The sequence below is a fragment of the Antechinus flavipes genome, chromosome 1, assembly GCF_016432865.1.
Source record: "Antechinus flavipes isolate AdamAnt ecotype Samford, QLD, Australia chromosome 1, AdamAnt_v2, whole genome shotgun sequence".
Classification (NCBI taxonomy): Eukaryota; Metazoa; Chordata; class Mammalia; order Dasyuromorphia; family Dasyuridae; genus Antechinus; species Antechinus flavipes.
This window is the reverse complement of record NC_067398.1, coordinates 265,201,652-265,214,878: the sequence shown is the minus strand read 5'-3', so window position 1 is coordinate 265,214,878 and position 13,227 is coordinate 265,201,652. Positions and strand designations below refer to the sequence as shown.

Genomic DNA, 13,227 nt, shown 5'->3' with positions numbered 1-13,227 from the left:
TTTCATGGTAGATCATTACATTGATGAGAGTTCTTAAGTTTTTCCAAGTTGTTTGTCTTTATGATATTTTTATCATATAAATTGTTTTCTTATGAACCACATTTTGTGATTTTAAAAAAAAAATCATTCTTCTCTATGCTAAACTTGCTATGAAGTCACACAGGTAATATATAAATTGATTTAATTTGGAAGTTTACATTGAGTTCTTTATAGACATTTTCCATCCCATCAATCATTGCAACAAATATTGGATCCAAAGCTGCAATTACTCTTATTATTATGGTTTTCTTTTTTGCAAATATTCATCATGAGATAATCACATAACTCTTTAAATGATTTTTTTTGTTGTTGTTGCTTCTGCAATGATATTTTGGTTACTCTGGTATAAAATCAATTCTATAAACTACTTTCTATCTGTCTCTTCAATGAGCACTTGGGAATCATTCTTTTTTTCAGAAAACATCTTTGTCTTCTGGTTTCATTTAAAAATGAAAATGTCAAGACTAATATGATTCACTTCCTAGAGTACTGTATCTCCTAGACAAATATCTCACAGATAGAATATCAGAATTATGCTAATTATAAAATCTGACTTTTAGCCCACCACTTTTGCCTACCGCTCTTCCTGCTGTCATCACTGAAGAAGAAAAAGGGAAATACATAGGACTGAAACACATTTTATCTTTATTTCCATCAACAAATGGCCATACTTGGAGGGATCAGTCTATACTTACTAGGCTGGACCTTGGAAAGGTAGCTGAGACTGTCCCCAGAGTTTTTCTAGCCTGGTAGAATGTCCAGATTTTGTGCTTCACTACCATAACCTTCTAAAATCTAGGATTAACTACATGATATTAGACTTTTGGGAGTAGTATCCTATAGAGTAGGATTTTGTAGAGAGATGTGTACACAAACAAACACAAGGTAATTTGAGGAGTTTAAAAGCACTAACAACTGGGGGGAGAAGAAGAGTTCTAGAAAAGACTTAGGGGAGGAAGTGGTGCCTCAGGTGGATTTTGAAAGGAAATTAAGGATTCTAAGAGACAGAGGAGAAAAGAGAGAACATGGTGGAACAACCTGTACAAAGGATCAGAGGTGGGAGATACATATATTAAAAACTCAGAATATTCACTGAACAATTGTGGAATTGAAATTAATCCATTTATGAGGTCCTTGAGATAGCATTACCTTCTGATTCTTCTCTGTAAGTGTTGTCCTTTTACCTGGTACTTTGATATAATGACCCTTCTAATGGAATTCTGTTGAATAATTTCTTATTTTATGGAGAACACTTTCATTTGTCTAATTTATCTATAGCCTATTGTCCATGGAAGGAAATAAAGTTGAGTTTTCTCTCTCTCTCTCTTCCCACCCACCCCTCCTTTCTAGAGTTAAAAAAGGAGTAATTGCTGACTAAGAAGACCTTGGGTTAAGAGAAATAATAATACATCATTCTCCAACATGACTGCCTTCTATAGGAACCAAGGCTATGAAGAAGATCCCAATTACCCAGACTTCTCTAGGGTAAATCTGGACTCCCAGAATAGTCCAGACTATCCATATTCCAGAAAGAATTCCAGCAATTTGAAATCCAAAAACAATGCAAAGTATTCAAGCACTCACAATTATCTTGACTATCCTGATGCTTTGAACCATCCAGATTATGCTGGAACTGAGGACTATTTAGACAATCTAGGCTTCAGGAATCATCAAGAATATCCAGGTTCCCATATAAATCCAGCTTTTTCAAGATCCCAGAGGAATCCTGACTACCCAGGCCCTGGGAACAGTTCCCACCATTCGAGGACCAGATACAACCCAGACTTGGGCTTCCCGGTGATCCCCGACTATCCTGAGACTGAGAACTATCAGACTCCAGAGACAGTCCAGATGATCCAGATCCTAGGAATAATGCTTACAGATCAAGTTCCAAGAACTATCATATGGGTGCCAAAGACTATTTGAGCTCCAGGAACAATTTGCACTCTTTAAAAACCAGAAACAATCAGAGCTATCCAGGCTCTCTGGAAATTCCAGACTATCCAGGTGCTGAAGACAACCTGAGTGCTCCAGATAATTGGAGGGGTACATATAACCAAGTTACTCAGGACAATCATGGCAACTCCTATGCAGACAATCCAGAAATGGGCAGAGGGTAAGTAAGTGTCAAGAGCGTGACGTCTGATGAGGGTGGAGGCTAGTTCTCAGATTGTAAAGTCATTGGAAAACATTTATCAATAAAAGAGAAAAAACAGATCAATAAAATGGGCATACATATAAAAGGACTTTAGAAAAACAGCAAATTATAAAAATCTCCAAGTAAACACCAAAAAAATAGAAATTCTAAAACTCAAAGAACAAATGAATACAATTGAAAGATTTTTATTTCAACAAATAAAACTAGAAGCTAGTTTTTTTTCAGGGAAAAAACTAATAAAATAGATAAGCTATTGGCTAACTTGAATTAGAAAATACAAAGAACAATACTAAATGACCAGTTATCAAAAATGAAAAAGGTTAATTTATAACCATTGAAGAGAAAATATAAGTAATTATCAGGAGGTATTTTGCCCAACTACATGCCAAGAAAATTGACAATAAAATCTATGGAATTAAACAAAATTACTTGGCTTGAGTTAAATTACACCTACTTACATGGCCATATATTTTTGTGACTTTTGTCCCCACAAGATGGACCTAAATTAGGATCAGGGCCCTTTTTCTCAGAGAAGCTTCTAAAATTCATCAGTCATGAAGTTCAATCTTTTGCCTTCCTCCTCTTTTCTCTCTTCCCTCATTTCGCAAGTTGTGGATGGAAAGTAAATGTGTTTCTGAAGAGAACCCTTGTTTAGTAAATCCCACTGTTTAAGTGCTTGAAACTTTATTAACTTTGTCAAATCATACTATAGTGGGGGTAACAAAGATTATCATTCTGGATTTTTCTCTCAGGTTGCGCAATAGAGCCCTTCAGAGTTACCCTACCTTCCATCAGACCTCAAGATCTCCTGAAAGAAGGAATCGAGATTACCCAGAATCTTTCCAAATGACCTCAAGGCAGCCTTCATCTCTATACACTGAGCGTCCTGTGCCATATTCTGATGACAGTGGATATAGTAAGTATTTTCCAAAATCAAATATATAGGATTGTGACCCACTAAGAAATTAAACATGATGTCTTAAGAAAGAGTAAATACTAATAACTTATATGTTAAATGTAAGTTAAATATTAGTAACTTACAAATACATTATGATTTTCATCATCTTAGTTTAACATAATTTAGTGATATTCAGTCAGTAAACCCCATGTGTATTATGGAGTATCTTTTGTGGCACAAGTGTGGTAGTAGGCACTACAGTGGGATACAAATGATATAAAATCTAGTCCATCTCCCCATGGAGTTTAAAAGGTGCAATAGAGTACTAGTTTTTGGAGGTCAAAACAACTGAGTTCAAATGTGACCTTACGCACTTACATGTTAGCATGATCTGCCTCAGTTTTCTCCATAGGTCTTTTAATTCTTCTTTTCACATCCTTTCTATTAAGAAATGTAAATGTTTTTCTCATTTGTTAATTCAGAGGCAGCTAGGTGGTGCAGTGGTTAGAACACCAGCCCTGAAGTCGGCAGGATCTGAGTTCAAATTTGATCTTAACACTTCCTAGCTGTGTGACTCCAGGCAAGTCACTGAAGTGGTTTTGGTCCAGTGTAGATGGAACAATAATCTACCAAGTAACCCCAATTGCCTCAGAAAAAAAAAAAGTGACCTTCAACTATCTAGATATCCAGACATTGCCTCCACTGAAAACTTCTTTGAGTATGCAGATTAATTTATTGGTCTCTTAGCAATCCATAGTCACATAGCATTTTATAAGAACAAATGTATAAATTATCTCAGTGGTTGGTCCCTGCAGCAATTCTGCATGTTAGGTAGATCAAATGGTCTTACTCATGTTTAAAAGGTGTATGAAAGAGCAGTTTAGACAGAATAAGTGATTGAATATTCAGTTTTCCATGGCTGAGACCCAAAATTTGTCCCTCTGATTTTAAGTTCAATGTTCTTTCCAGCATGATCTTCTATCCCAGGAAAGACTACTTACTTATACAGCCTAAAATCATACCTCCCCTTTGCAAGTTTAAGTCTTATTGCTATTTGACTTCTGAGTAGACTCAATGTAGATGTAAATAAGGCAGATTTCCCAGGAACCTTACCCCTCTGAAAACATTTGAATGACAGAATCGTATAGCAAAAAGAACACTGAACTTGGTTGAATTCATAAATACCTTGGAATTGTTGGGGTTTCTTCAACTCCCATCAGAGTATCCACTCAAACTATGTCATTGAAAGCAAGTAATTTACCTCTCTGAATTTTAGTTTATTCATCTGTAAAAGGGAGATAATAATACATTCCCTATGTTACCTGTTACAATCAATTTTATGAGGTTTAAATGAGATAGCATATGTACATGTGCTATAGAAATGTAAACTGCAATAATTTTTTTCTTTTCTTTTTTCTTTGCAAAGTTTATTAAAAGCAATGTGACACCATTACTGAGAAGACTGAATTCTAAGAGAATCCAATCTTTTTTTTTCCCCCTGAGACAAGTGAGGTTAAGTAACTTGTCCAGGGTCATACTAGGAAGTGTTAAGTGTCTGAGGCCAAATTTGAACTCAGGTTCTCCTGATTTCAGATTTAATGCTCTATGCACTGTACCACCTAGCTGCCCCAATTTTCTTTTTGCTTGAAAATGAAGATACTTGAGATGAATATTTTTGAAAGGAAAACTTAGAAAGGTTCTTTTTAGTGAGTTTATTATACACATTGCAAAGTTAATTTTATCTCTCTTTTTTTTTTTAAATTTGGGGAGCAATTGGGGTTAAGTGACTTGCTCAGGGTCACACAGCTAATAAGTATCTAAGGCCAGATTTGAACTCACTCCTCCTAACTTTAAAGCTAGTGCTCTATTCACTGCACTATTAGCTACCCCACCAAGTAACTTCTAACAGAGACCTACTTTCCTTCCTTTTCTCTATTGAAAGACTGGCATTTAATATTGCCAGTTATTGTTGGGAAAAAATAAAATATTAAAACTGAAAATGATTCTAGAAAAAGATCATCTAATCTAAAGATTCTAAATCTATGAATTAAAAATAAGTTTCTTAGCTATATTTCAATATAATTGTTTTTCTTTGTAATCTTGTGAATTTAATTTTATGCATTTAAAATATTATTTTGAAAAGGGATCCATAGGCTTCACCAGATTATCACAAGGTTCCATGACACCCCAAAAAGGTTAAAAGTCCTGGATCTAAAATGGCAGAGTAGACAGGATATTGCTTGAATTTTCCTCAGCTTCCCTTAGAATCAATTAGATCAAACCTCTGAATGGATTTTGGAGTGAAAAAATCCCAAAACATTCAGAGTGTAATAATTTTCCAGCTTAAGATATCTTGCAAGGACTTCAGGAAAGATCTGTCTGAATTGGGTGAGTGGGGGAATGCAGCCTAGCACAGGCATAGAGTGAGAAGGCCCAGGGCAGGGAGGCCTGACACGGGAATCTAGTAGGAGGCTCTTAGCCAAAATATAGCATCATTGGCTACTCTGTCTTGATTTAGAAAAGGAGTAGATTAACAGACCAGCTGTGAGACTTCCAATGCAATTTCAAAAGGGCAAATTGTGAGCCCCTTTGACCCCAGCATAACTTGGCTAGGCCTACCAAACACAGTGGGGAAAGCCTGAAGTACCACTAGTGCCAGCACAGCCAGTGAGAAAACCCTTTCCCCCTTCAAAAAAAGCTTAAGATAATCTCCCCTGTCCTAGGAGCAGACCTCAACTTTAAAAAATGAGTAAAAACCAAAAAGAACTCTAACTATAGAAAGCTACTATGGAGACAGGGAAGATCAGAACACAAACCCAAAAGAACAAAGGCAAAATTAGGTAAAGCCTCAAAGAAGGATATGAACAGGTCTCCAGCTCAAAAAGCTCTCTTGGAAAAGTTCAAAAAGGATCTTTTAAAAGAGGTAGAAGAAAAATGGGGGAAAGAAATGAGAGCTATGCAAGAGAATTATGAAAGTTTGAGGGGAAAAGTCAATAGCTTGGAAAAGGAAGCATAGAAATTGACTGGAGAAAACAATTCTTTAAAAAATAGATTTGGTGGCGCTATACCAATCAGACTCCCAAAAAACTACTTTGATGAATTAGAAAAAATAACAACAAAGTTCATATGGAAAAACAAAAGGTCAAGAATTTCAAGGGAATTAATGAAAAAAAAATCAAATGAAGGTGGCCTAGCTGTATCAGATCTAAAATTATATTATAAAGCAGCAGTTACTAAAACCATCTGGTATTGGCTAAGAAATAGAATAGTTGATCAATGGAATAGGTTAGGTTCAAAGGACAAAACAGCCAATAACTTTAATAATATAGTGTTTGACAAACCCAAAAACACCAGTTTCTGGGATAAGAATGCATTATTTGACAAAAATTGCTGGGAAAATTGGAAATCAGTATGGCAGAAACTAGGCATTGACCCACACTTAACACCGTACACCAAGATAAGGTCAAAATGGGTTCATGATCTAGGCATAAAGAATGAGATGATAAATAAATTGGAAGAGCATAGGATAGTTTACCTCTCAGACCTGTGGAAGAGGGAGGAATTTATGACCAAAGAAGAACTAGAGATCACTATTGACCACAACATAGAAAATTTTGATTATATCAAATTGAAAAGTTTTTGTACAAACAAAACAAATGCAAACAAGATTAGAAGGGAAACAATAAACTGGGAAAACATTTTTACAATCAAAGGTTCTGATAAAGGCCTCATTTCCAAAATATATAGAGAATTGACTCTAATCTATAAGAAATCAAACTATTCTCCAATTGATAAATGGTCAAAGGATATGAACAGACAATTCTCAGATGAAGAAATTGAAACTATTTATAGACATATGAAAATATGCTCCAAATCATTATTAATCAGAGAAATGCAAATTAAGACAACTCTCAGATACCACTACACACCTGTCAGATTGGCTAAGATGACAGGAAAAAATAATGATGAATGTTGGAGGGGATGCGGGAAAACGGGGACACTGATGCATTGTTGGTGGAGTTGTGAACGAATCCAGCCATTCTGGAGAGCAATCTGGAATTATGCCCAAAAAGTTATCAAACTGTGCATACCCTTTGATCCAGCAGTGTTTCTATTGGGCCTATACCCCAAAGAGATACTAAAAAAGGGAAAGGGACCTGTATGTGCCAAAATGTTTGTAGCAGCCCTGTTTGTAGTGGCTAGAAACTGGAAAATGAATGGATGCCCATCAATTGGAGAATGGCTGGGTAAATTGTGGTATATGAATGTTATGGAATATTATTGCTCTGTAAGGAATGACCAGCAGGATGAATACAGAGAGGCTTGGAGAGACCTACACGGACTGATGCTAAGTGAGATGAGCAGAACCAGGAGATCATTATACACTTCGACAACGATATTGTATGAGGATGTATTCTGATGGAAGTGGATTTCTCTGACAAAGAGACTTAACTGAGTTTCATTGGATAAATGATGGACAGAAACAGCTACACCCAAAGAAGGAACACTGGGAAATGAATGTGAACTATTTGATTTTTGATTTTCTTCCTGAGTTATTTTTACCTTCTGAATCCAATTCTCCCTGTGCAGCGGGAGAACTGTTCGGTTCTGCAAATATGTATTGTATCTAGGATATACTGCAACATATTTAACATATATAGGACTGCTTGCCATCTTGGGGGGGGGGGGGAGGTAGGAAGGGGAAAAAAAGAAACATAAGTGATTGCAAGGGATAATGCTGTGTAAAAATTATCCTGGCATGGATTCTGCCATACAAAGTTATTATTAAATAAAATTAAATATTCAAAAAAAAAAAAAGTACAATTGGCCAAATGCAAAAGAAGGTTAAAAAAAAAACCTATCTGAAAAAAATTGGTTAAAAATTAGAATTGGACAAATGAAATTGAATGACTTAAAGAGACATCAACAATCGGTCAAACAATTTTTTTTTTTAAATAGAAGAAAATATAAAATGCCTCATTGGAGAAAAAAACAAAAACAAAACAACTAACCTGGAAAATGTATCCAGGAGAGACAATCTAAGAAGTATTAGACTACCCAAAAGCCATGATTTAAAAAGAGTCTGGACAACATCTTTCAAGAAATCATCAAGGAAAACTGCTGTCATATCCTAGAATATGAAGGTAAAACTATCATTGAAAGAATACGCTGATCACCTTCTGAAAGAGACCCCAGGTTGAAAACTCCACAGAGTATTGTAGCTAAATTCCAGAATTATCAGTTCAAGGAGAAAATACTATAAGCAGCTGTAAACTGGAATATGATATTCCAGAGGGCAAAGGAGCCTGGACTATACCCAAGAATCAACTACCCAACAAAATTAAGCATTATCTTTCAGGGGAAAAAATGGATATTCAATGAAATAGGGGATTTTCAATCATTTTTTTATTAAAAGACCAGAGTTAAACAGAAAATGTGATCTTTAAATACAAGACCCAAGAGAAAGATAAAAAGGTAAACAGAAAGAAAAAAAAAACCTATATTTTTTAAAGGTTAAAATGTTTATATACCTACATAGGAAGATGATATATTAATTCTTGAGAACTGTATTTTTATCAGGACAATTAGAAAGGGTATAGTTAGAAGGTGGAGGTATAAGTTGACTTTAATGTGATGGTATAAAAAAAAAATTAGAAGTAGAAAAGGGATTGTACTGGGAGAAGAGGAAAGTGGAGGTAAAATGGGGTAAATTAATGTTGTATGAAGAGGCACAGTAGATTTATTATTGTTGAGGTAAGAAAGAAGGGGAATAAGCATTGTTTGAACTTTAATCTCATCAGATTTGGCTCAAAAAGGGAATAACATACATACTTAATTTGGTATAGAAATTTGTCTCATCCCATAGGGTAATAGGAGGTAAGGAGGGGAGGGGGGAAGGGGAAGGTTAATAAAAGGAAGGGCAGAAGTAGATGGGAAAAAGGATAAGGAAGGGTGGGGGATGAAAAAAGAGAGGGCAGATTGAGGCAGGTAGTGGTCAGAAGCAAAACTCTGATTAGATGGGAAAAGTGAAAGGAGAAAAGTATAAACTGGGAAAAATAGGATGCCTGGAAATACAGAATTAGCAATCTTAATTGTGATGTGAATAAGATGAACTTTCCCATAAAACAGAAGAGGATAGCAGAGTAGATTAAAAACCTGAATCCTACAATATATTGTTTGGAAGAAACACATTTGGGGCAGCTAGTTAGTGTAGTGGATAGAGCACCAGCCCTGAAGTAAAGAGGACCTGAATTCAAATCTGTCCTCAGACACTTAACACTTCTTGGCTGTGTGAGCTTAGGCAAGTTACTTAACCCCAATTACTTCAGCAAAAAAAGAAGAAGCAGCAGCATATTTGAAGCAGAGAGATACATACAGAATAAAGGTAAAAGACTGGAGCAGAATCTATTGTGTTTCCGCTGAAATAAGGAAAAAGTAGGGATAGTGATCCTGATATCAGATCAAGCAAAAACAATAATAAGTCTAATTAAAAGAGATAGGAAGGAGACTACATCTTGCCAAAGCATACTGTAGAAATGAAGTAATATCAATTTTAAACAGATATGCACCAAGTTGTATAGCATCAAAATTTTTAGAGGAGAAGTTAAATGAGTTTCAAGAAGAAATAGACAATAAAACTTTATTGGGGGGGAGCAGGAAGAGATCTCAATCTCCCTCTATCATAACTAGACAAATCTAACCACAAAATAATTAAGAAAGAAGGACATGGATAGAATTTCAGGAAATTTAAGTATGATAAACCTTTGGAGAAATTTGAATGGAATAGAAAGGAATATGCCTTTTTTTTCTCAGCAATACATGGCACCTACATAAAAATTGACCATGTATTAGTGCATAAAAACTCAGAACCAAGTGCAAAAGACAAAAATGGTGAGTGTATCCTTTTCAGATCATGATGCAATAAAAAATTGTGTGTAATAAAGGGCAAAGAAAAAAATAGACCAAAAATTTATTGGGAACTAAATGATCTAATCTAAAAAATGTGAGCCAAACAAGAAATCAGAGATATGATTGATAATTTCATCCAAGAAAATGACAATAATTAGACGCCATACTAAAATTTATGGAATTCAGTCCAAGCAATTCTTAGAGGAAATTTTATATCTCTAAATGCTGATATGACTAAAATAGAGGGGGGAGAAAAGATCAATGAATTGGGCACGCAACTAAAAAAGCTAGAAAAAGAACAAATTAAAAATTTCCAATTAAATTCCAAATTTGAAATTCTGAAAATGAAATGCGAGATTAATAAAATTGAAAGTAAGAAAACTATTGAATTAATAAACAAAACTAAGAGTTGGTTTTATAAAAAAACCAACAAAATAAATAAATTTTGGTTAATTTGATTGGAAAAAGGCAAGAAGAAGACCAAATTATTAGTATCAAAAATGAAAAGGATTAACTTACCACCAATGAAGAGAAAATTAAAGCAATAATTAGGAGCGATTTTGCCCAGTTGTATGCCAATGATCTAATAATTTGAGTGAAATGGATAACATATAAAAATATAGATTGCCTAGATTAACAGATGAGGAAATAAATTACTTTAACAATTCCATTTTGGGGAAAAAAAAGTTAAACAAACTGTTAATGAACTACCTAAGAAAAAATCTCCAGAACCAGATGGATATATAAGTAAATTCTACTAAATATTTAAAGAACAATTAATTTAATACTATTTAGACTATTTGGAAAAACAGGGAAGGAAAGAGTCCTATAAAATTCCTTTTATGACATAGATACGCTACTGATATCTAAACCAAAAAGGCTAAAATAAAGAAAGAAAATTATAGGTAAATTTCTGTAATGAATATTGATGCAAAAATCTTTAATAAAATATTAGTAACTTTCACAATATAACAGCAACTTCTCACCAGGTTAATACACTTTGACCAAATGGAATGCCGGGATGTTTCAAAATCAAGAAAACTTTCAGCATATTTGACCATATCAATAACCAACCTAAAAGAAATCATATGATTATCTAAGTAGATGCAGAAAAAAACATTTGACAAAATATTAAAAACACTAAAGAGCATAAGAATAGAGTTTCCTTAAAATAATAAATAGCATCTGTCTAAAACCATCAGCAAGCATTATATGAAATGAGGATAAGCTAGAAGCATTCTCACTAAGATTAGAAGTGAAACAAGATTGCCCATTATCATTGTTTTTAATCAATATTGTACTAGAAATGTTAGCTTTAGCAATAAGAAAAGAAAAATAAATTGAAGGAATTAGAGTAGGTTAAGAAGAAACAAAACTATCATTATTTACAAATGATATGATGGTATATTTAGAAAATCTACTAAAAGCTACTAGAAACAATTGATTACTTTAGCAAAGCTTCAGGATATATAAAATAAACTCACATAAGTCATAGGCATTTCTATATATTATCAATAAATCCCAGGAGCAAGATATAGAAAGAAAAATCCCATTTAAAATAATTGTAGATAATATAAAATATTTAGGGTTTACCTGCTAAGACCAAGCCAGGAATTATATGAGTGCAATTACAAAACACTTTTCACACAAATAAAGTCAGAGCTAAACAACTGAAAGAATACCAAGTGCTCATGGATAGGATAGGCTAATATAATAAAAGTGACAATTCTACCTAAATTAATCTACTTATTTAGTGCCATACCAATCAACCAACCAAGAAATTACTTTATGGGGCTAGAAAAAATAATGAAATTCATTTGGAATAACAAAAGTTCAAGAATTTCAAGGGAATCAATGAAAAAATGCAAAGGAAGGTGGCCTAGCTATACCAGAGACCTATTATATGATAGTATATTATAAAGTGGTGGTCATCAAAATCATGTGCTACTGGTTAAGAAATAGAGTAGTGGATTAGTGAAATAGATTGGGTTCACAAGACACCAACAGTTGATGACTTTAGTAATCTAGTGTTTGATAAACCCAAAGACTCCAACTTCTAGGATAAGAATTTACCATCTGACAAAAATTGCTGGGAAGACTAGAAAATAGTATGGCAGAAACTAGGCATTAACCAACCTCTAATACTCTAAGATAAGATTGAAATGGATTCATGATTTAGACATAAAAGGTAATATTATATGCAAATTAGGGAGTGATAATCTAGCTCTTGGATCTGTGAAGAAGGGAGGAATTTATAACCAAAGAAGAGCTAGAGAACATTATGAAATGCAAAAAGAATAATTTTGATTATATTAAGTTAAAATATTTTTGCGCAAACAAAACCAATGCAGCCAAGATAAAGGAAGCAGAAAGCTGGGGGAAAATTTTTAAAGCCATTTTTCTTAATAAAGGTCTCATTTCTAAAGTATATAAAGAACTGACGCTAATTTATAAGAGCATAAGCCATTCTTCAGCGATAAATGGTCAAAGAATTTGAACAGATGATTTTCAGATGAAGAAATTCAGACCACTTACAGTAGTATGGAAAAAATGCTTTATGTCACTATTGATTAGTGCAATGTAAATTACAACAACTCATATTGGCTAAGATGACAGAAAAAAATAATGATGAATGTTGGAAGAAATATGGGAAAATTGAGTCACAATGCAGTGGCATTGTTGAAGTTGTGAAATGCTCCAGCCATTCTGGAGAGCAATTTGGAACTATGCTATAGTTGGAACAAAGAGCTATAACATTGTGTATTATCTTTGATTCAGCTGTGTCTCTACTGGTTCTGTTTCCCAAAGAGAAAATAAGAGAGGGAGAAGGATGTTCAAAAATGTTTGTACCTGCTCTTTTTGTAGGGACAAGGAAGTGGAAATTGAATGGATGTCCCTCAGTTGAGGAATGGCCGAATAAGTCATGGTATATGAATGTAATAAAATATTTTTGTCCTGTAAGAAATGATGAGGAAGCTGATTTCAGAAAAGTTTGGAACCATGTGAACAGATGCTAAGTGACGTGACCATAACCAACAGTGTACAGTGGTACACAGAAAAAAAACAAGATTATGTGTTGATAAACTATGATGAATTTGGCTCTTTTCAATAATGAAGTAATTCAAGGCAATTCCAAAAGACTTGTGTTGGAAAGAGCCATCTACATCCAGAGAGAGAGGATGACGAGGACTTAATGTGGATCACAAGATAGTATTTTTACTTT

At 34.1% G+C, this 13,227-nt stretch overlaps 1 protein-coding gene across 1 annotated transcript in view; it reads left to right on the top strand.

The window, feature by feature from the left end:
- Nucleotides 1-1,415: 1,415 nt before the first annotated feature.
- TMC5 (transmembrane channel like 5) overlaps nt 1,416-13,227 on the top strand; it is an 84,579-nt gene continuing 72,767 nt past the window's right edge. Inside the window, 3 exon segments of the mRNA XM_052001764.1 lie at nt 1,416-1,867; nt 1,870-2,155; nt 2,950-3,113. Coding sequence (XP_051857724.1) covers nt 1,462-1,867; nt 1,870-2,155; nt 2,950-3,113 — 856 coding nt within the window. The 5' untranslated portion in view covers nt 1,416-1,461.